Source organism: Melanerpes formicivorus, unplaced genomic scaffold, assembly GCF_026170545.1.
Source record: "Melanerpes formicivorus ecotype bairdi unplaced genomic scaffold, bMelFor1.0.p_v2 SCAF_7, whole genome shotgun sequence".
Taxonomy (NCBI): domain Eukaryota; kingdom Metazoa; phylum Chordata; class Aves; order Piciformes; family Picidae; genus Melanerpes; species Melanerpes formicivorus.
Window position 1 is genome coordinate 17,905,971 of NW_027142359.1, and position 23,222 is coordinate 17,929,192.

Genomic DNA, 23,222 nt, shown 5'->3' on the forward strand with positions numbered 1-23,222 from the left:
CGCAGAGGCACCAGGGCCCCTCTGCGGGCACCATAGAGCACGATCAGCACCGGCTGAACGACGATCGCTCAGTCCCCGCCGCACGACGCTCGATACGAGTCCAGGCAGCAGCGGTGGACAGGAGGAGCCGGGCAGCGCTGCCCGCCCCTCATCCGGAGCACAGCTGTGCGAGGAAACGAAGCTGCAGCCCCGACCCAGCCTGACCTCCCTGTCGTCCCGCCAGCGCACCGGCTGCACTCCCGTACCGCTGCCCCACGCCCACAGGCCGAGAGCCAAATTCCTTACGGGTGCCCGAGCCCGCCGCACCGCCCTGCTCTTCTCTGGGCGGACCTCTTCCCGCCTGCCGACCAGTAGCAAAGCGACTTCCTCCTACCGGCTGTCCCATTGGCCCGTGCCGCGGCTTCCGCGGCGCGGTCGGCAAAAGGCGGCAGCAGGAAAAAACCCGGCGCGTACGGCAGCCCGCGCTTCGCGTGAGTCCTCGCTCCAGGACCCCCAGCTTTGCCCTCATCGCGCCCCCTCGCCCCGCGGGCGGCGGCGCCGGTCTCGCGCGGACCCTCTGGGGGCGGGGTGGGGGTGGGACCCGACCCGGCGCGGCCTGCTCGCCTTTGGGGAGGCCCCGCTCTGCTCCCCGCGCCTCAGGCCTGGCTGATCCCCGCCAAGGCAGTTCCCGTGGGGCCGATCGGAGCGGGCTCCTGGCCCGGCGGAGAGGTGCTGGGGAACGGCTTCTCGCGGTGAGCTGAAGCGTTGCTTCACCCCACTTCTGTCGGCTGCGGCCGCCCCGGACGCTCCACTCTCGCCGGGAAACTCGCGCGGATGCCCCACGGCCCTCCCTATAACTGTTCTCATCTCTCTGCCGCCAGCGCTGCCATTCGGCGCAGGAGCTCTCGGGCTGCAACTCGAATATAGCTGAGGACGTGCGCTTGGCCGGGAGTCTTGCTGTCAGGGAATGTCCTGTGAAGTCTGCCTGTTGTGATCATCTCCAGGCGTTTTCATTGTGGCTGACAGCACAGGCGAAAGTTCTGGATGTGTAACTTGCTTGTCTCGTAATAGACGGATTTATTGTGTAGCCATAGGAAACATCAACTTTTTGCAAGACTTAATCCAGCCACAATGCTTGCTTCAATAGCAAAGTAGAGATATTAATATCAACTTTTTTATCACGCTGAGCTTGCAAGATCAGTGGCAGCAGACTGTGTTCCTGTTAGCAGTTGCTTTTAGTCAAGGATTCAGCAGCAGCAGTATCACTAATTTCTGTGTGCAGAGTTTAAATAGCTGACTTGGAAGACCCCGAAGTTATATGGGCTGTTTGAATCTTACTATCTGGTTGGTTGGTTGGTTTGTTTGTTTTTATTTTGGTAGTCTCCCTCCCTAATTTTTCATCTCTAATGGTGTCTTTTGAGTGTTTTAATGTAAAAGCTAAATATCTGAGTCAAATTTTGTTTGATGTTCCATAACCATTAAGTCCAATTCTAAATTAGTAAACCAAATTGTTAATATACTTGAATATTCCAGATATTTGGTTCTGCAGATAGTAGCTTTTAACAGAAATGAATGGAAAGGGCACCTTGAGTTACTAAGTTCCTTTCACACCCTTCTTAAGGCCAACAAGCCATGAAATGTACCCATGGTGGTTTGCAGGCAGACAGAAACGTTTCCTTTTTCCAAACAAGGTATTTGTAGCTAGCCTTGAACTGTAGAGCTGAGGCTAGCGTGGAGCTGAATTGGAGCAAGTAGGCCGTGGTAAGCATTGGGGGCAGGGTGTTTGTATAAATTTGCTATTCCTTATACTGCTAATGAGGCTGTGCTGTTTCAAGCTTGGAACAGGCTTATCTGCCTACTCAGCACTAGCAGAGGGAGTGTCTACCTGTAGAAACTAGAACTATCTCTGGTTTCATTGCATTAGTTTCCAGGTCCCGCTGCACAGCAAAGCTCCCTTAAAAAAGAAGGCTATTGCCTGGTCCTGTGCTGTTACATGAGGATGACAGACTAAAGGTAGCTTGAATTCTTTGAGGAGAAAATACATATTTATAGCTCCATAGCTAAACTGGATGAATCCTTTAAATTAAAGTTGTTCAGAATATGTTTATGCCTTGTGGAAAAGTTCAGCCAGAAATGTGAACATTTAGCAAAATTACAAGCAGGGAAGGTCTTTGAATGGAACCAGCATTGGGCAACTGTAAGAAGGTGGTGATAAATGAGTCTGGGAGCACTAGCATCCTGCTGTGGGGCTCTGCCTTTCTTTTCCTCAAGAAATGTGTTTGTCAGGGGTTTTTAGTTGTACAATATTAGTACACTCTTGACTAATTTACTGTTTTATTTACAGTGTTTCCAAGATTTGGGAAGAAGCATTTCCAAAGAAGCATGTGCTATTATTTCCTGTTATTGGGGGACAGCAACTAATAACTATGCCTTTCACTGATCTTATCTAGAAGAGAGAAATCCCTCCTACTGAGAAGATACTATTTTTCTCTTAGAATTTCTTTCAGGCTTTCCGTCTTTGTATGGGGTTGCAGTGTGCAACATGGCTCTTTCTGTGTGCATCAGTTCCTTGCCTTTCAAAGCAAGCTTCAGAGAAAATAATGCTTTAATGTGAATGAGGAAACACTCAAGAGATGAAAGAAATCACTTGTCTCTAAGTTTATGCAGCAGTCTTCCTTTTCATCCCCCTTTTTTGACTCTTACAGAGTGTGTTTAGTTTTTCTCTGGGATGAGGAAATCCTCAGGCTCCATAAATCTCGTCTTACAGTGAGGAACTGAGTGCAGTGCCACGAAATGTCTTACCAAATATGCTTGCTCCCCCAGGTGTCCAGAAGTGGCCATCAAAGTCTTGGATTTTTTCACTTCGGGTTTATTTTGTGATGGAGACAGTGTTGAAGTCTCCCTGTGATGAACAGCACCCTCATCAGGCTGAAGACTTTCATGCAAAGCCTGAGCAGAACAGCAAGCTTTCAGGTATGTGCCAAAATAGGGGTTGATGACATGTTTTGTTCCTTTTGTGTTTCTTCAGGCAGTTTCAGCATCAGTTATAAGCCTGTCTGTATATGATTCTACTGTATAAAGAATTAATGAAATGAAAACATTTGAAGTGGCTTTTGATTTTAAGCTTGATTCCATCATTTCATGTATTATAGAACCTCCGCAGCAGTAGTTTGTCACAAATCACCAACCCTACCAATTATTACATAATATGTTATTATGGGGGCATACTAGAATTCAAAAAAGGCAGTCTTTGAGTATAAAATTCTGTGACCAGACAAGTACACAAAAATAGTATTTGCCTTTTAACATAAAACTGCCAGCCTTACCCTTAAATATCTTTAGACAAGTCTGTGATCATAAACACATTATTCTTGCTCTTACCAGATAAGCTGAACTATAAACATGTTTCAGTATGGTTGTGTTGTTGGGTTTTGGGTCTCTTTGTACAGTGCCTGTGCTCAGTAATTGTGGATGGTCAGCCACCTTTTATATATATGTATATATAGTGGCTACTTGTTTTAATACAAATAGTCTTTTGCAGTCCCCAGCTTATCCATGTCCAGAATTACATAAACTGATGCTGAATAGCGTTTACTTACCACACTGTGCAAATACTTTTCATTCTAGGAAGTAATGACTTTAAAATCTGATCACAAAAAAACATTGGTTATTGCCATTATTGTACACTAATGGCACAATGTGTGTGGTCTATACTGAACTGGGGATTCAGGTCCCCAGAAGAAAATAGATAATGTTTATGTTGCTATTGGCAAAGACAGTCACTGACTGTTTCTAGCACGTTGTGGGATCTTTCACAGAAGAAGCTGTGCTGGGTCACTAAAGGCCTTGAGAAGCACTGAGGCTTAGGATCTGCAGACTGTCTCACCCAGACATTAGTGCTCTCAGAGCACTGAACTTTTTCTAGGCAAGAGCCTGCATTGATTTAGATGAAACAGAGTATTTGGCAGGTTCTATAGGAGTTATTGATAGAGCATTTTGTGATTGTTAGTACTTGCTTTGGGACTGTTAGACTGGTGGCACAAAGCAACCCCCAAACCCAGGAAAGCAGAAATCTGCTGGTTTGTAAAGACTTAAAAGATGTGCCAATTGAGTCTTTGTTAAGAGTTCTGCTTTTTGCCAGTTAAATAATTTTCTAGCCAAGTAATCTTACTAAAAAAAAAATTACAGTGCAAATTTTATGTTTTAAGTCATTGTCAGTATATTTCCTTTTAGTAGCAGGCTAGATAGCAAACTAGTTCTAATCAATGTTGTTCTAACAGAGCCTGTTAGAAGTATTTCACTGAGGAAGACAGTTTTCTATCTCTGTTCTGTGTCTATTGACCTCTTGGGATGAAGTTTGTGTAGGATGTTTCAGAACCCAATAACAGGATTATCTGCCTGAGGGGAAAGGCCTATGGCTTTGAGTGATGCAATAGCATTTCAGTGTTAAGTTCTTTGTAGTTCTGTTAGGTGGTTTAATCTCTTAACATCTCTGAGTATTCCTGGGGAAAATGGAACATGGTACAAATATCAGCCTTTCCCCTTCCTGAATTTCCTGAAGACTTCAGAAAGCTTTCTTGGATGTCTTTAATTTACATTATGCATAAGCATTTGTGCAAGGAAAAGTTGAAATTACTATGCAAGCTATTTGGAAATTCCGCTTTTTAATTGATAAAGCTTTTAATCAACAACCTTTTATAGTGACAATACTACAAGAATTAACAGCAGTAACAGATAAATTTCTGAATCAAGTTCTGAGCATGTGGGCAGTATCAAGGCTACAAATTAAAAAAAAAAAAAAAGGTGTGTAGTAATATCTCAAATTTTTAGTGTTATTTTCAACATAAAGTTTTACTACGTCGACAGGAGAATGAAGAAATACCTCAGACTTCCAGTTGCCTGCTTTTCAAGGTGTTCAACTTAATCTGTCTCTGCAATATTGGGGAATAACTGTACAGTTGACCAGTTTTCCTTCAGGCCTTATTAGCCACAGGGTCCTGTACACCTGGACTGTTAGTACAAGTCTGGTCATTTTTATCTAGGGAGATCTTCAGATTTTAAAGATGTGATTCCTAGCAGTGCTTTTTAACCTTTTGCTTGTGTTTATTGATCAAATGCTAGTAGGTTTAATGTCTAGTGTAGAAGGGTTTTTTTATTCCTGTAATTAACTCCCCAGCTCTGAATTGACTTAATACAAAACAACTTGGAGAAGCAGAGGGAACAACTTAAAGGGAAAAAAAACGTGGATAGTAAGAAGGCTGTGGGCTTCAGCTCTCAAGACTATTTTTAATAGGTTTGTTTTGATCAATTTTTGAAACGAAAAGGATTACAATAGAAAGTTAACTATAACTTGAATCACCAACTGGTATTTTTTTTGGCTTTTATCAGGAAGAAAGGGTTCTTCAGATTTTGTTGCTGTATGAGAGTGAGCTAACATAGAAGATTTGGGATGCTTTGTTTCTAGCATGAGTGATATTCTGACAGTGACTCATTGCTGTTGACTTACCTTCCTGTATAGCATAGCACAGTTTACGCACAGAATGCAATGTTTACATTTGATTTATTTGTAGAATGAAAAAATGTATATGCATTTTGTGTTCAATTGGATTGACTTTCCAAGTACCAGTTTGTGCTTAGTTCTTCACGAATATTTACAGTGTTTTACAGAAATTAATCACAGCCTCTACATACTTCATAGCTTCAAAAAAAGTGAATTCTTATGCAGGATATAGAGAACGTTTAAACTACAAGGGATTCATCAGCTGGATGAAAAGCTACATCATTTTTGAACTGTTGCAGTACAACATCCTCCTCACGCCATCTAGTGACCGCAGCACAAAGTGCAGCAACTTAAACGCAGAGGGAACTTTTTTGGGTGTTGACCGTTTTAAATAACGGTGTGAAAGACTGCATTATTGAGCTTAAATACATTATTTTCGCACGGTTTTTAATTTGCATCTGATGGATGCGCTTCTGTGCCTGCAGAAACAACTACTGTAGTTTTGTCTTCTGTGCAATTGACTGAAAAATCTCATGAAAGCATTTATCAATGAGCTGTAATCTGATGATTTAGTAAGAATTCTTTTTCTCTCTCAAGAACTGTGAGGGAGCAGATAAGAAAAAAAAAATGCTGCACTTATAAAGGAGTGTGATGAAGAACAACAACATCAAGTGTTTAGATGGTAATGGCATCAAGAATAGATACCTGCCTGCTGTTTTCCCCCCTGTTTTTTATGTGAATCTGCTGTCCTATGATCTGAAGTGCAATTTGTGATCTCAAATATAGATCAGATACCAAGTCAAGAAATAAAATTCCTAACTTATCTTCCCCATTCTTTCCACAGCAGGAATAAAAAAAGATATTGAAAGACTTTATGAAGCAGTGCCACAGCTTGTAAATGTGTTCAAAATTAAGGAAAAAATTGGAGAAGGTAAATTGTTTTATTTATCTTACTTATGACTTAGATTTTGTAAAACTAAGATCCCAGTATATGCAATTAAAGTTAAATGACTCTTCAGTTTAATTGGTCTCTAAGAATTGTAATATGTGGCTGAGAGTATACATGTGTTAAAAGATATTTTCTTGAAAATCTGATATATGAAAGCCTTCCAAAATCCCAGCATTCCAAATTCAAAAACTATAGATGTCTGAGGTAGATTCAGATGAGTAAGTATTAACACTCCATTCCATATGCACTTACCTCTGAATTGCTTTGTGATACTCCACAGTTACAAAAAAGGTGCTGCTAAGAAGCTGGATTGTTTCACAACTGTTTTGTGATGGAATACCTATGTTGGCAGGTGGATGGCTAAAAGTTTTTGTCTCCCCCCTAGAAAACCCACCTCTAGGACCCCCAGCTCCATTCACCACAGCAATACAATATTCCAAAAAAATACCTTCAGTTGTAAGGGACCACCACAGTGATCATCAAGTTCAATTGCCTGACCAAAAGTTAAAGCATGTTATTAATGTAATTGTCCAAATGCCTCTTACACACTGACAAGCTTGGGGCATTGACTATCTCTCTAAGAAGCCTGTTCCAGTGTTTGACCACCCACTTGGTAAAAAAAAGCCTCCTACTGTTCAGTCTGTATCTCCCCTGGAGCAGTTTTGAATCATTCCTCTGTGCCTTGTCACTGGATACCACAGAGATTGACACCTCTCTCTCTCTACTTCCCCTACTCGGGAAGCTCTAGAGAGCATTGAGTCTACTCCTCAACCCTCCTTTTCTCAAAACCACACAAGCCCAAAGTTCTTACCCATTCATCATGGGACTGAGCTTCTAGCCCTTTCACCAGTTTTGTTGCTCTCCTCTGGATACATTCAAAGACTTTCTTATCTTGAATATTACTCTGATTTTGCTCTTGGGAGCAAACAGTGCTTTTAGAAAATACCACTTACAGTCCTGCAACATTATGAGAAAACAAGCTTCAACTTAGGCATCAACTCTGGAGTAATTTTCATTTCAGCAGTTCTCATCACCACCACCAAACTTGGCAACTCTTCTTGTTATAATCAATGCTGCTGAATGTATGGCAAGATGGCAAGATTTAGGGTTTTTGCTGTTATTTTGACATATGTACACACAAACTTGAACTAACATGATACAAGCTTGATACTTAAAATGTAGTCAAAATTAATATATATTGTTTTTTCATATGGAAGAATGCTTCAGCTTGTATGTTCAGATGTCTCAGACCATAGGACAAACTAACATCTGAGAGATTATCCTTAAAATTAAATGGCTAGGTGAGTTTGTCATGCGGTCTGAATACTCCCTTTCTCAAATGAGTCTATCACTTTATGTCTGTGCAGTAATGCTCTGGGCATACAAATAGTAAAGTTACACGTCATGTGAGAAGTCTCACTTTATAGATAAGGTAACAGAATTAAGAAAAATGTAGCCATTTCAGAAGTGCTTTCAATAGTAAAGGCAGTGCTTTCCAGGTTAGCATTATATAGCCCACTTACATCATAGGGAGAGAAGAGTTAGATGTCAGATGAAAGTAAGCTACCTAAACAAGAAAGCAAATCAAAGATAGGAAATTTACATTCAAAGAGCTCTGTGTCCCAGGCAAGTTAGACAGTGTTACATTTGCATTTTTACTGACATAAAAAACTTGTATACAAGATGACTGAATTCAGTAGTAGAAAAAAGGAACTGCATTTTTTCTCTTCTAGAAGCTGCTTTTGATGTATCAAGTATGCTGCAGGATTGTGTGAACAGTTAGATCACTTCTGTAAAAATCTGAATTGACCTAATTAAAAATGCTGAAGACAGTGTTTTTCTGCCTTCTTTACAGGTACTTTTAGTTCTGTTTACTTGGCTACAGCACAACTACAAACAGGATATGAGGAAAAAATGGCTCTGAAACACTTGATTCCAACAAGCCACCCTCTGCGAATTGCTGCTGAACTTCAGTGCCTCACAGTAGCAGGGTACATACAAAAATTGATTGTCACAGCTAAACCTCTGAACGTCACCTCACTGTTCTGGTTTTTTATCTGCAGAAATGTATATTCTTTTTATTAAGAGCAAATAAGACATGGAGTCTCTTACCTGTAACAGATGCCCTTTTCTGCTTCTGTTTGTAGATGGCAATGGGGGTTTCATCTGAGAAGTTTTTTCATGTATCTCTGTGATAAGAAAAATTACAATTCTGAAATGCTTGGAAAAAGTAAATCTCTTCATCAGAAAATGTGGGTTTAGGAATGAATACTTGTTGCCAAAGTGTGCTGAGTAGTGGCATCATGAAATTTAGGTCCTGTGTTTAATTACAGCAGTAACTACAAATTACAGCCCCACAAATAATCTTTGGAGCCCTCACTGCAAATTGCAGTAGCCAAATGGAACACAGCAATGAGAGGCAACAGTGTAGCTACCGACTGCTGATTGGACTGCTGTCAAAATATAAATTAGATTATAAAAGAAAGCCTGGCTGAAGTTTTGAAGAAACAAAGAAAAATAAACATTCATCTTCTGCTTTTCATTCAGTGGCATTACTTTTCTTCTAGGGGACAAGATAATGTCATGGGAGTTAAATACTGCTTTAGGAAAAACGATCATGTGGTTATTGTTATGCCATATCTGGAACACGAATCTTTCTTGGTGAGTCCCAGACTTTCTATGTGTAGTAAAATTTCTTAATTAAAAGCAGTTGCATAATTACAGTATCCAAATAATCTTTCAGGACATTTTGAATTCTCTTTCTTTTGAAGAAGTGAGGGAATACATGTTTAATCTGTTTAAAGCATTGAGGCGCATTCATCACTTCGGTATTGTTCACCGTGACGTCAAGCCCAGTAACTTCCTCTACAACAGGCATCTAAAAGAGTAAGTCTGTCCATATGACCATACTGTGATCTGATATGGGGACAGCAGAACAGAGCTTATTAGGCTTTTTGGGTTTTCCCCTCCAGCTGTATAACAAGTGCTTAAGTCCTAAAGCTAAAGAAAGATTATTATTTTTTTTACCTGTAAAGCTTTTCTGTGTTTAGGGTTTTGAGGAGGGAAGTACTATTTTTTTTTCTTCACATTTAATGTAGTATCTGCCTTACAGAGTCCTAAGTACCTGAACAGATAATAAAGGTTTTACTACTGAGTAGAGGTACTATATTTTTTAATAAGAATGAGAAGAATTATTTTTGTTTTCTTTTTTTTAATAAGAAAGCTAATAGTGACTTGTACATAGATTGGTACTTGTAAGTTTTTACTCAAGGATAGAGTAAAACTGATACAGCTAATAGCTGGATTTGGGCTGTTTTCATCTTACATTGAATTAATGTTTATGACTAGTAGGGTTGAGATTGTTGCCTGGAAGTTACAATATTTAAAGACTTTAAAAAGCAAGTCACTGCTTTTAGTAAAGAGCTGGGTGGATAGAATAAGGTACAGTTTTGGTGCCAGCAGTCCTATAGCTGTATTTGTGAGTGTTGACATTGAGCTGCTGGATTCAGCCCAGAGAAAGGCAGGAAAGATGGTGAAGGGTCTAGGTCACAAATATTACGAAGAGCGGCTAAGGGAATTGGGGTTGTTTAGTCAGAGAGAAGGAGGCTTATTGCTCTCTACAACTACCTGAAAGGTTGTAGTAAGGTGGGTGCTGGTTTCTTTTTCCAAGCAGCAAATGATAGGACAAGAAGTGGCCTAAAGTTATATCAGGGAGGCTTAGATTGGCTATTAGCTTGTAGAGCCCTGGAACAGGCTGCCCAAGGAAGCACTGAAGTCACCATCCCTGGAGGTATTTAATAGAATTGAGGAATTTTGAGAAATACTGATTTATTTTTTCTTAATTTGTCAAAACAAATTCATGCTGACATTTTGCTCTTTCAGCATTTGTTTGACCTTAATCTCTACCAGAGTGTGGAGGTCATGGTGTTGAGTTTGTTCGAGACCCAGAGACAACTTAAATGTGTCTGTACTGGTTGCAGCAACTAGTGCAGTCTTACTTATTGAAGACTGAAGTAAATTCAATAGCATTGCTTGAAGTCTGGCAAAACTCCTCTCAACATTGTTAGTCTTGTCTGTCTTCACTGCTACATTTGTCATCTACCAATGGAAATCCTGCAAGGGTCAAGTCATTTGTACTACTGGCTGAAGGTTTGGGGCTACAGGATTAGAAGAATACCAGAAAGGAGCAAATAGGAATATTGGAAGAAAGTTGCACATGAAAAGATTTTGGGACGAGAAGCAATGAACTAAGTTGAATACAGGGTAAAAAATATTGAGGGGACAGATAAGACATAGCAAGAGAAGGAGGAAAATAGGACTGTGAAGCTGACAACAGTACAGATAAGGAATATACTGAATAAAATGTAGAAGAAAGATAAGTAAACAAGCAATAAATAGTAAATTGAATCGATTGATGGATACTTTATGATTTCTGATTCTAAACTGGTGTCTTTCAGGTATGCCTTGGTAGATTTTGGCTTGGCACAAGGAACCCCTGATACAAAAATTGAACTTCTCAAAACTGCCCACTCTGAAGACCAGCAGGGAAGTTGCTTGCAAAATAATCCCACCATACCCTTGGGAAATGGGGTTTCTGTCAATGTCACAGTACCTAAACAGATAGATCAACAGTCAGCCTCAAAACCAGCTGATAAAAAGTTCATCTCACATTCAAAAATACAGATTAAAGAAGGAAGAGAAGGAAAGGTTCTCAGTCTTTTTTAAATTTTGTTGCATGTTTTGTGTCCTACTTCATCCAGCAGGGGGAGATGTAATACCTGAGCCGAAGCTTGCATGTGTAGCTTGCAATGTCCTAATGTGATGCACAGAATCATAGCTTTTATATCGGTGGCTAGCTTTATGCAAGCCTGTTGGCATCATTGATTATCTATTAGGTGTAATATAATGCCAAAGCTGTATGAAACCATATCGCAGGTTACTATTTAGGCAGCCCTAAGGCTTGTTTTAAGTGATGTACAATAGAACTCCTCCCCAAGACAGTAACTATTTATCTATGTTTAGTTACTTAGTTGCATAACAAATGCAGGGCAGATGACATTCAGATCGTCTCAGGGCACTTCTGAGGTGTGATTCGTTTTGTAAGCATGTTTGCTGTTCTGTCTAGATTGTGTTTTCTTCATCCCCAGTAAACTGATGCCTGAAAATGACTTACCGTGCAGCTGTTCTTGTTTCATGTCACTTCACACTTTCTTTTTCAAACTGTCAGAACCCAGCTGACTGTGTGTTAGATAGGATCCTTACTGTCCTTTTTGTTGGTCTTGTAGGAGGGTTCTGTGCACCATTCTGTCCAGCGCTCTGTCTTTGGAGAGAGGAATTTCAATGTATATAGTTCCACGTACCAGCAGAACTCAAGTACAAAAGTAAGAAGCATGACTCATCAGTAAGAGCAATCTGTTACATACTTGAAAAATTGTAGAACTGGTTGTTCTGTAAGACTGGACACTACTCCAGGACGCTCTGGAACTAAATGTTTTTCAGCACATTATTACGTGTGTCTTTGCTGCAAGATAAAAAGAATTTTTCATTTCTGTTTTGAATGGGTTTTTTTTCTTTTGAAACTCTTAAAGTACTAGTTATGTAGCTGTCTCCCTAGCTGACCTTGTTTGCATGCTAAATTAGTCTTTTTTCCTACATGTTTATCTATGCAACTGAGATATAAGAAGATATATGTCAAACAAAAATGAATTCTTGAAGCCGTATACTAACTTGAAAACTACTTGTCTTGTAGCTTCAAAATATCTATATTGGTAGTTAGTAAACACTGGAAAATGTTTTCTGAACCTGAAGGGGAAGAATTCAAGATCTTTAGAAAGCTTCAGGGTCTGTTTTATAGATGATGTGATATTGTTAAAAAGGTTTGTTGTCTTATCTGTTCATCTGTTCAGTCTTAGTATTTTAGGAACTGGCCCATCTGTTATGTAAAGGAAGATTCCTAATTGTGTCACCTTACATTGCAGGTCATAAAACATTCCAAGATGATAGATGTTTCATCTAGGAAATTAGTAACAAAGAAGAAAATTATTTCTTCTAAAACACTGAGTAATGGGGCAGCCAGGAGAGCTGCCAGTGGTCGTCCTTCAAACATGATCTGTGACTGTTATGCAACAGATAAAGTTTGCAGCGTTTGCCTTTCAAGGTAATTTGCTTTGATAATGTGTAAAATTGTCTGCTGTGCTGTCAAATAGGGTCACAAACCTATATTTACTAGACAGTTGATTTAGTAGATGAAAGACAGCATTTGATCTGTGCAACTCATAAAACACTTTTTAAATGAGAGTGGTTCATGGAATTCATGGAGTAATTGGTTCACTTCTATCTGCAGCAAGAGAGATTCACTGTTAATGATTTTTTTGTTGTTGTATTTAATTATCTACCTATATGCATTGTAGAAAATCACTTGGGTTAATTACTGCACTTAAAGAAGACAATACATCTATCTGTGCTTAGGAGCTATTGAACAGGCCTCAATTATGTCAGTGGATTCTGGAAATCATGAATAAGGAATCATTAAATGAACAAATACAAAACACTAAAGTATGTTTTTAACAATAAAGAGGTTAGAGAATCTCAGTTCCACTCCATCCCTCTGCAGTTAGTTTTGGTTGTGAGCTGCTATAGCCTTTCATCCACACATTAAGGAATGCTTATTACTAGGCATAGTCCAAAAACTGTGGTGTCCCTGACTTCCCAGAGTGTCAGAATGTGGTGATATCAACTTCATTTCAGAAGTAAGAAACATGAGGAATTTGCTAGACTCAAAAGAGAAATGACCCAAAGAAAGAAGGCACTTCAAGCTGTACAAGAAAGTTGGGGGCTTTAAAAATAATTATAATCTCACATCTTTTAGTTAATCCAACAAAAAACAAGTACTTGTCAGCACTCAGAAACTGTGAAACCTTAGTTTGCTGTGAACTAATACAAAGCCAGAGCATCCACATTCAAAGATCTTGTGTACTTTTTGCCTTTGGTTAATTAGTCTCAACTTTAAAGTTTTCAGTGAAAAGAAGCTTTTAGCAAAAATGATGTAGCTATTAAATAAAACTAAAAAAGGTAATGGTGAGTGAAGTATGAACTAAACATTTCTGTGGTATTCCATTATGCCAGATGATGTAATAAAAAATTATTATAATAGGTAATATAATGCTATTTTATGCAATATAATTATAAGATTCTACAGACTTCTATAAAACTTGAATAAGGCAGGCTTAGGCTGTTTTGACACTTCTTACACAAGTGTAATCTAAATATAATATTATGCATTATTATAACTAGAACTCCTGTATCAATTCTTATATTTTTAATGTATTTGTCTCTCATCACAAGGTGTCAGCAAGTTGCTCCCAGGGCAGGAACACCTGGATTCAGAGCACCAGAAGTATTAACAAAGTGCCCTACTCAGACCACAGGTACAGCCCACCAGACTGAAATTAATGCCTCTTTTCACCTCTTGAATTTTCTCATTTATGCATATTATGTTGTCTTTTTTTATGGGAAGAGTTTTGTTTACATGGAGAATTAATTTCATCATCCCTTGTAACATTTATCAAGTACTTCCTAATTTTTAACTAGGCTTATTGTTCAGATTAAGAACAAATTAGGAATATTTTTCGTGTGCTTGAAACCTGGAATACGTCTTTATTCATTTGAAGGCTAGTGCTATATGCAGGAACTAAATATAGTTTAAAAACAGTTAATTAAATACAGTTATAAATACAGTTTGATTACAATTAAATCTGTTTTAAAAAAGCAGTTTAAATACTGTTTAAAAAAAACCCCAAACCTGTAACTTTTATCAAGTTTCTTGGCTTACTGGCTTACTTATTTAAGTAAAATCTTGAGTAAATCATGGGGAGAGGACATAATTCACACTTTTCTAGACAGGCTGTCACGGAGTTTGCTGTCATAGAAGGCATAATTAAAAGTATGATTGTGTATGTGCTTTAGAAAGCATTAATACTTTCTACAAGATTTTTTTTCCTCTTTGCTAGTGCTTTAAGAAGCTAGTCTGTAAATATAATACATTTTTCTTGCTGAGTTTTTTATTTCTCAGGATTAAAAACTGTCAATAAGTTTTAGTAGTCTAGGTAAACATCAGGGCAGAGCAGAGAGATGCTTAACTGATGCAAGTAGGATGGGAGAGGTTGTGCCTACCTGGAGGACCAATACAAGCAATGTTACTTTTTAAACATTTGGTGTATGACCAGGAGTTTTGACTTACCAAAAACTGGATTTAAAATAACTGGGTATAGCCACTGTTTAGCTGAATGCCTTTTGAGAAAGTGGTCAGTTTTCAGTACTTAAAGTGTGCATGCACACTAAGAAAAGATTTAACAATACATTTGATCAGCTTATCCCTATATAGCTTAATGTTGTTTGAAATAACATCTGTACTGTGGTTTTGACTGGGATTTCATGACATACTGCAGCCTGTTTGGAGTTACTGTGCCTGTTCTATAATAACCAGCTTTATGGGCTAGAAGACATCCAGAGAGCCAGGGCAAGTTTAGACAATCTCTGAATCAGTCTAGACAGAATTTAGCAAGAAAGAAGACATGCCTAAGAAATCTTGGATATTATATGCTGTTCTCTGTGGAGAGCAGGGTAACAGAAAATATGGGTAAATCTGGAAACTTTTGGGTGTGGCACAGACAGCCCTAAAAGTAATGACTTAGTGGTGCTGAACTCCTGTGGCATGTCAAGAAAGGCCCTAATTAGATCTGGGCACACTAATACTAATATTTATGAGATTATGTTGTATTTGAACTAACAAATCTTTGTCCACTTCCATCTGGGACTGCTGTAATCATCTTGTGTTCCTGCCAGTTGCACTACTAGTTCTGGTCTCTGTGCTGAGACCAAGTTACCAGCTGGATCCAGCTGACACTGTCCAGAGCTCTCTTTAAGTGCATCTGACCCAGGTTCACAGTGCAGGGACTTAGTCTAGTTTTGCAACTGAAATCAACCTAATACTTTTTTTTTTCCCCTCCAATGTCCTGGGCTAATAATTTTTCTAACTAAAATATACAAAGTAATTACTGCCTATTTTGGTACTTATCTTTTTGAAGAGAAGTAGAGTAACTAGGGGTTTATTTCTCAACTGTTAATTTTTCTCTGTAGAGTTTGAGAATCCTTTAAACTCTCACCTTCACTTTCCTTGCCATCTCTCAAAATGTGCACCTTAGTGAGCCAAAATATTATGGCAGGCAGGTATTCTCATAACTTTCCGTATTAAAGTTTCCATCATGCTTTGGCATCTATTCCCTGAGCGCTCTCTGTACTCTTCATAACACAGCGAAAGTGAGTAAATTCTAACTATTACAGTTCTTAAACTGTCTATCTTGTCAAGTGATTTCGTATTAGAGAGGAACAAAGTTCATAGTAAGATTTTGTTTGTTTGTTGTGGGTTGGGGTTTTTTTGTTGTTGGTTTGAATAGAATAGACCAGGTTGGAAGAGACCTTCACGATCGTCATGTCCAACCTATCATCCAACACCACCTAATCAACTAAACCATGCAACCAAGCACCCCATCAAGTCTCCTCTTGAACAACTCCAATGATGGTGACTCCACCACCTCCCCGGGCAGCCCATTCCAATGGGCAGTCACTCTCTCTGTGTAGACCTTCTTCCTAACCTCCAGCCTAAACCTCCCCTGGCACAGCTTGAGACTGTGTCCTCTTGTTCTGGTGCTGGTTGCCTGGGAGAAGAGACCAACCTCAGCCTGGCTACAACCTCCCTTAAGGTGGTTGTAGAGAGCAAGAAGGTCACCCCTGAGTCTCCTCCTCTCCAGCCTAAGCAACCCCAGCTCCCTCAGTCTCTCCTCATAGGGCTTGTGCGCCAAACCCCTCACCAACTTTGTTGCCCTTCTCTGGACATGTTCCAGCAAGTCAGCATCCTTCTTAAACTGAGGGGCCCAGAACTGGACACAGGACTCAAGGTGTGGCCTAACCAGTGCAGTGTACAGGGGCACAATGACCTCCCTGCTCCTGCTGGCCCCACTGTTCCTGATGCATTGGCCCTTCTGGCCACCTGGGCAGGCAGTTTGGTTTTTTTCAGTACTGCGTAAGTGTGGCAGCATCAACCCCGGGAAAACTTCAGATTCACATTTATTTGTGAATTAATTTTTGTGATCCTTATGTAAGGTTTTATGTATATAAAATAAATTACCAAAACCAGCCAGTTTTCCCCTCGCTGACCTCTCCAGGTGAAACAACCTCAAACATTATTTTAGCATGTTTTAAGTTTAGCAAGTTAACGGGATTACTCATGAAAAATTCTATGGAAAAGCTTAAACACTCTTGTATCAAAGCAAGAAATTATTCTTCTAATTATAGTAGTTTCCACTGTGTTTGCTGAAGTGTTATCTGTATGGCCAAAGTCAGTGTTTGCTGAAGTATTAGCTCTGCGGCCAAAGTAAGTACTTCAGAACACAAATTTTTCTGATACAAACTTTTCATGTCATAATTTCTTTATAAAGAAAGTTGCAGTTTTGTTTGTGGCAAAAATGTGAGTTTAATTACTATGAAGTTTGCTTTCCATTGCAGCAATTGACATGTGGTCTGCAGGAATCATATTCCTTTCTCTGCTCAGTGGACGGTATCCATTTTACAAAGCCAGTGATGATTTAACTGCTTTGGCACAAATAATGACAGTTCGTGGATCCAGAGAAACCATTCAGGCTGCTAAAACTTTTGGTATGCAAACCTTAATTATAGGGAAAAGGGGAAAATGTATGCTTGGTCTGCTGTTGAATGCAGTGACTTACAATCAGTGATTATTTTATATATATAAAAATATATTAATAACTTTTTATAGGCTTGGGAGTAATTTTGGAGATAAATCACACTTTGTGCATCTAAAACATTAAAAGTGTTAGTCTATACATACAGAATTATGTATTTTTCTCTCTTATAATTTGTATATGGGGTACTTCATGCCATAGGTTTTGCAACCCTTCTACTGTTTTTCACTAAGGCAGGGCCACTTGAGATGAAATATGCCAACTAAATGTTTTCTGCTGGCATTTGATTAGAATTCTTGAGGCAGTGTTTCTATTCCTGCAAAATTGGCCCTGGAGGCTTCAGTTAATATGACTTAATATTTAGATGATGTAAACTTTGGTTTCTTTTCTCCTCCCTCAAGAATGGCTAGTAAAAAAACTCAAGCAAACAAAAAACCCCAAACAACCCAAACCTAACAGATGGCTTGTTTACAAAAACAGAACCACCACCACAACACACACAAAACCCTAAAATAACCATTCCCCTGTCTGCAGGCCAAATGCTGCAGTGCTTGCTTCCTGGAAGTGTAACTGACAGCATTGATTTTCATTCTCCAGACATGGATGTAACAAAACCAGGGTATCTAATTTTCTTCAGTTCTGTTAAAACAACAGTGAAATGCAATATGATGGCACATGGAGTGTGGGACAGCCTGTCAGTGCATGACTTCATGAACAAACCCAAACAGCTTTGTTCTGAACAGAACTGAAACTATTACCCTTCTGACTTGCTGGGATATGGCTGTAGAATATATCTAGTTTTGTAGGAGTTAGGTAGCTTGGTTTGGTTTTTTGGGGGGTTTATTGGGTTTTTATTTGCTTTTAATGCTGGTTAAACTTGAAGACTTTGAGTTTCTCTGTAACAAACTTAGAAGTAATAGTTGCTTAGAAGGTGTAATAAAATGTCACTTAAAGTGTTTTTTCTTTCCCTAGGTAAATCAGTTCTGTGTACCCAAGTTGTTGCAGCACAAAACTTAAGAACTCTCTGCGAGAAGCTGAGAGGAACAAATAGCAACTGTAAGAAATCCCAGGGTGAAGTGCCCAGCAAGCCTCTTAGTGACTCAACTTTGCCGGTTGCAGTAGACAAGTTGTGTGCTCCTGAGACACTTGGAAAACAAATCCAACCATTAAAGAGTGTTCAGGAAGGTGGTGATGCTTTGGAAATGAAAGCAACAGATATGAAAGGATGGGATCAGGTTCCTGATGAAGCATATGACCTACTTGATAAGCTACTAGACTTAAATCCTGCAACAAGAATAACTGCAAAAGAGGCTTTGCGGCATCCTTTCTTTAAAGACATGAGACTCTGAGAAGATTCCATTTTCTGTTACTGCTTTCATATGTTTTATGTGGAAATGAGGTAGTTTTACCTTGTTGCTCTCAACATTTACACTCACTGAAATCCCATCACATTGTGCACAGAACTACTGAAATTTTGTCTTTTACAGTTGGACTGCAAATGTCAGTTTAAGACATACTTGCAGATGTAAACATCTCTAACATGGTCTTTTCCTAAGACACATTTGAGGGGTTATTGCTGTGCATGCCTGTTCTCTGAGAAAGTTGACTTTGATTAAAAACTGCAAAGAAAAATAGCTTCACAAGCACTGTGCTTAATTCTCAAGACACTCCCTTAAAACTTACAAATTTGCCTTTAGCCATGACTGAAATAAGAAAGTGCTCAAGCGACGTTTTTCCATACTTGCATATCTCTGCTTTGTTCCAAAACTGGAGCAAAGTGTGTTAATTTTGGTCAGACTATTCAGAGAACAGTATTACTTTGGGAGTGTTGCTGGAGGAGGGGCCAGGTGCTGGAGGTTATACTATCAGAAGAAAAACATAACTGTTTTAAAAGCACATTTTTGTTCTTGTCTGGTCTTCTACTTAGGCAATAGTAATAAATGCAGTTACTAATTTGGTATAGTTAATGTTTTCTCAGTGCCATGGGTAACTGTCAGCTGCTGCCTCCAGAATGTACTGTGACATGCATAAGTTTGATTTCTATTCTCAAAACTGATATTTTTTTTTTTAAAGAATATCTGTTAAATAAAGGATTTGGTTTTATAACTTAAGATTTTCAAGAGATGCTTTGATAAAGTTTAGTCAGGTAAGGTTTTCTTGTGGAATGTTTCTGTTCAGGAAGAATTAGGCATATTTGTTTCCTGCATTAATTCTTTAGTGATAGAAAACACTTTTCAGATACCTCTAGTGTCTATGACTGTCACAGTGGAAATGTCTTGATAATCAAGGAAGTCTTACCACAAAGTTACAAGCCAGCTGTTTTCTGGTCTTAACTGAGCAAAACAGTGTTAACCTCTAACCTCACACAGTCAGTCTGCAAAGTTACCTTATGGTCAGCAGAAGTTACTCTAAAGCCCTGGATAATGCTAGAGACTGAGACTTAATGCAGTGTTTCTCCACGTGCATTTCTTGAAACACTGGTGGAGTTGTTGCTCCAAGAGGTTGCAATCCATTCTCAGTGAAGATTGCTACTTTGGTAACTTTGATTGCTACCTTGATAGCCTGGTATAAGCTGGTGGTTATGATACTGCAAGGGTCCTGACCAGGGCTGAGGCTGAAGAGACACAATTTCAGTACATTCAAAATCATGAATACAGAGGACATTATGGTAATGTTGCTCTGTTCCTGGCATCAGCTGTTAGAAAAAAAAAAAAAAAAAATAATATTTGCAGATGTCAGAATACTGATTGCAGAAAATCTTGAAACCCACAAGGCCCTGGGGCCCAGGTCTTAGTAATTTTTGCTGTTTATATAATTTCAACACAGCACGTCACTGAGAAATTATCTAGAGGAACTGTGGCCAAATTTGGCAAGCAATGCTGTCTGCCAGTGTCTGCAGATGTATTGTTTCCTCCTACGTTCACTAATGCTGTCTATGGTCTTATGAGAGCACTAGCTGACAACAAGCACAAATATGTCAACTATCTACTGTGAACTTTCTAAACAACTTTTGGAGCTCACAGCGATGAGCAGCTCCCTGCAGCAGGCTCTGCAACAATTAACCACTGCATAAGCTGAACAGTAAGAAAAAAAGGGAAAATTGCTGCTACTGGTGTTTCCACCAAAGCATTAAAGGCAAATAAAATGCTATAAGGAACAATTCTAAGCTCAGTATATTCCACAACAAGCTAGAACCCCCTGTTGTTACCCCTTCTTCCAGACAGCTACTTTAAAACCTGGAGAGCTTTTTTTTTTTTCCAATGGAAGGATAAGGTGAAAAGAAAAATGGCTTTGAACAAGCATATGCTTACACATTATTGTTTGCAGCATTCTACAAAAGAATAGAAACCAAAAGTAAAGTGTTAAAAGCAGGGGTCTCCCAAAGAAGAAAAAAATTCATAAGGAAAACAGTAAGAACATACTAGAGGTGAGCTGTGGTTGCCACTGAGCTTTTTTCTTCTCTTTCCTGTGGTTCTAAGAATCTCTCAATGCCATAGGTAAGAGACACATGCCACCCTTCCTTTGAAGTTTAATTACATGATTTGAGATGTTTGTAAACTGGATGTGAATCTCCTAGCAGAAGAATCACAATTAGAAGGAACTCCACACAGAAATGACATTGCTGCAACACCTGTTCAGCGGTCTTGAGGCTGCAGCTGGATTGTGGACACCATGCTATGATAAGTGTATTAATAAAAGCAGCACACACTGGGAAAAGACGAAGAGAAACTGGTACCTGAAATGCTGGGAGAAGATCTGCATGCATTGGTCTATCTACTGTGGGGACAACTGACTTACCCTCAGTACTAAGCCAGGCTAGGTGAAAAAATTGTGACCTGTCTTAACTTCATGACATCTTTCCTAGGTTTAAATGATAATTATGAAACGGGAAGGCATCTTACTATGTGTGAGAGAAGGAACATCTGCAAAAAAAGCAACTTTCTGAATAATACTGATAATAAGGGGTAAATGAAATTACACATTCTATTGAGTTTACAGTCCTATCACTTTTGGAATTGGACTCAATGAAGTATTTAAAGCAAAATACTATGTGTCTAAGAAAATAAATGAAACATCAATATTGTGTCTGACCATATCCAGTATCCCTATTTTATGTATTAGCTATATCTGGAAGTTTACATACTCTCTGCTCTTCAGAAAGAAAAAAGCAATGTGGAAGCAATATGCAGTCAAGACTTCTGCACAGGTGCAAACACTCCCCTGAATCCTTGAGTGGCCTTGAGAGGCCACCAGGTGTGATGGGATCCTGAAGTCTTTCCCTAACTGACCAATATCCAGCCAAGTTCCTACGATCAGAAACTATGTTGGGCCTAAAGGTAGAGCATGAAGGAAAAATTTCTTGCAGGGTGCTTCTGATGTGAATAATCCACCAATGCGTGCACTGTAGTTTTGCAGAAGTAAAGCAGACATCAAACTCACAGTGGACTTTGTAATCTGCTCTGGCTGCAGTGAAACCTCATACTTTGATATGACTGCCAGGCAAAAAAATATTTCCTTTACAAAGATGTTTTATTTTCCTAGCATCATTCTGACCATTACGTTCCATGAGTCAACAGAAGAAAAAAAAAAAAAAATCTTTAGAGCTTGTCTCAATTTTTTTGGTCATGAAAAAGTATCCTGAATTATATGACATGTGTAAAATGGTTTTGCATTTGACAGGGCACACCTGAAATTTTCTTGCCTCCTGAAGGGCAGAGCAGACAGGACAACAGAAGTTAAAAAAGCATCCAAACCAACAATCAAAAATTTTCTCCCACTTGTTCAGTTTATCACCAAGTTTCAAAGACACTATGGGAATAAGATGCTGAGGGCACTTAATAGAACAGAATTTTAAAGGACATTAGTGCTTAAAGGCTTAATGAATTCCTATTTTATAATAGAAAAAACATAGTTCCTTTGGTAATCTTACCTTGCAGAATTGTCCTTGCTATGTTACTCAGGTAATGCTTTTATTGCAACATCGTTTTATATGTGCTTTTCTTTCCCCTTTGATTGGTTTGGTTTTGGTGGTGGTTGTGTTTGGTGAGGTTTTCTGTTGTTGTTTGTTTGGGTTTTGTATGTTTGGGTTTTTTTTTTAAGGCACATAGCAAATTTCTCTACTAATGTAGCCACAGCATTTTCACTTAAAATTTCTTTTGTACCTTTTCCAGAATACAGATAAGGTACCAAGTCAGTGGCAGTACATAGGTGGTTCATACTCCTTTCTGGTGCTGCATTCATGGCTGGCCAGTTCAAGGAGTAGTAAATATTTAAATTAGCAGCTTGAACACTGTGCAGAAATTTGATAGTCCCTTTAATCATATGCTTACAAAAGGCAGCATATAGAGATTTGTTACTCTAATAAAAAAAAAGTTTTCTGATGCCACTGAGGTGGGGGTCCAGTAAAACAGGTATTTTGCATGAGGAAAGTACAACATAACCCAGATAATCAGGGGCTTTTAAATGTGCCTATTGAATACTTGATTCTATTTCTTCATGACTCATCCCTTTTATAATTTCACTTCCTTTGACTCTGCAAGCATATTATCTGTACACATGTGAAAAACTAACCATAATAAGCACTGTTGTGTATCCCCTGAGCATTGTTTATTCCATTTCTAGAAAGACTTAGATCCTCCAGTGGGGACATGGCAGGGAAGAGGGTGGTTTTGTAACATGCTATTTGCTTTCTTGCATAAAGTTCTTTCGTGGTTTTCAGAGGAGTCAGATTTTTATCTAAGCCATAATTACAACTTGATTTCAACAAAACAATACTGGTGTTAGGAAGCATTTACCTAAGGTACTCATCTGATACCACTTAATCCAAATAATCAGCTCCAACAAGCTACTTGTAACCACAGACCATCACAAAGGTGTGCACAGGTGCTTCCTCATGTCTCGGGCCCTGCAGGGCTTTGGGGAAGGAGCTACAGGTGCAGAGGCAGCAGCAGGTAAGTGCCCCTGTGCAGCACACCCCCACCTCCCTCCACAGACCCCCCCTGCCTGGCCCTCCCACTCAGCAGGAGCAGCCTGC

The 23,222-nt window shown here is 39.2% G+C and overlaps 2 protein-coding genes across 4 annotated transcripts in view; one reads left to right on the plus strand and one right to left on the minus strand.

Annotated features, from left to right (window-relative positions):
* HFM1 (helicase for meiosis 1) overlaps positions 1 to 11,769 on the minus strand; it is a 73,280-nt gene extending 61,511 nt beyond the window's left edge. Inside the window, exons 1-2 of the mRNA XM_068141243.1 lie at positions 11,602 to 11,769; positions 8,541 to 8,617 (exon numbers count right to left, since the gene is read on the minus strand). The gene's annotated coding sequence lies outside the window, so the exon portion shown is untranslated. The remainder of the gene's footprint in view (positions 1 to 8,540; positions 8,618 to 11,601) is intronic.
* Positions 412 to 19,299, plus strand: CDC7 (cell division cycle 7). 3 transcript variants are annotated; one of them, XM_068141244.1, is made up of 12 exons: positions 412 to 470; positions 2,803 to 2,952; positions 6,324 to 6,410; positions 8,284 to 8,419; positions 8,996 to 9,089; positions 9,172 to 9,314; positions 10,886 to 11,135; positions 11,714 to 11,809; positions 12,407 to 12,585; positions 13,773 to 13,855; positions 16,992 to 17,141; positions 18,161 to 19,299. In XM_068141244.1, the coding sequence occupies exons 2-12, from the start codon at positions 2,859 to 2,861 to the stop codon at positions 18,535 to 18,537; spliced, it is 1,689 nt and encodes a 562-aa protein (XP_067997345.1). In that variant the 5' UTR covers positions 412 to 470; positions 2,803 to 2,858; the 3' UTR covers positions 18,538 to 19,299. The 3 variants fall into 3 exon arrangements, with proteins under 3 accessions (XP_067997345.1, XP_067997347.1, XP_067997346.1); XM_068141246.1 differs by having other exon boundaries at positions 6,327 to 6,410; XM_068141245.1 differs by lacking the exon at positions 412 to 470 and adding an exon at positions 687 to 731.
* Positions 19,300 to 23,222: the final 3,923 nt, after the last annotated feature.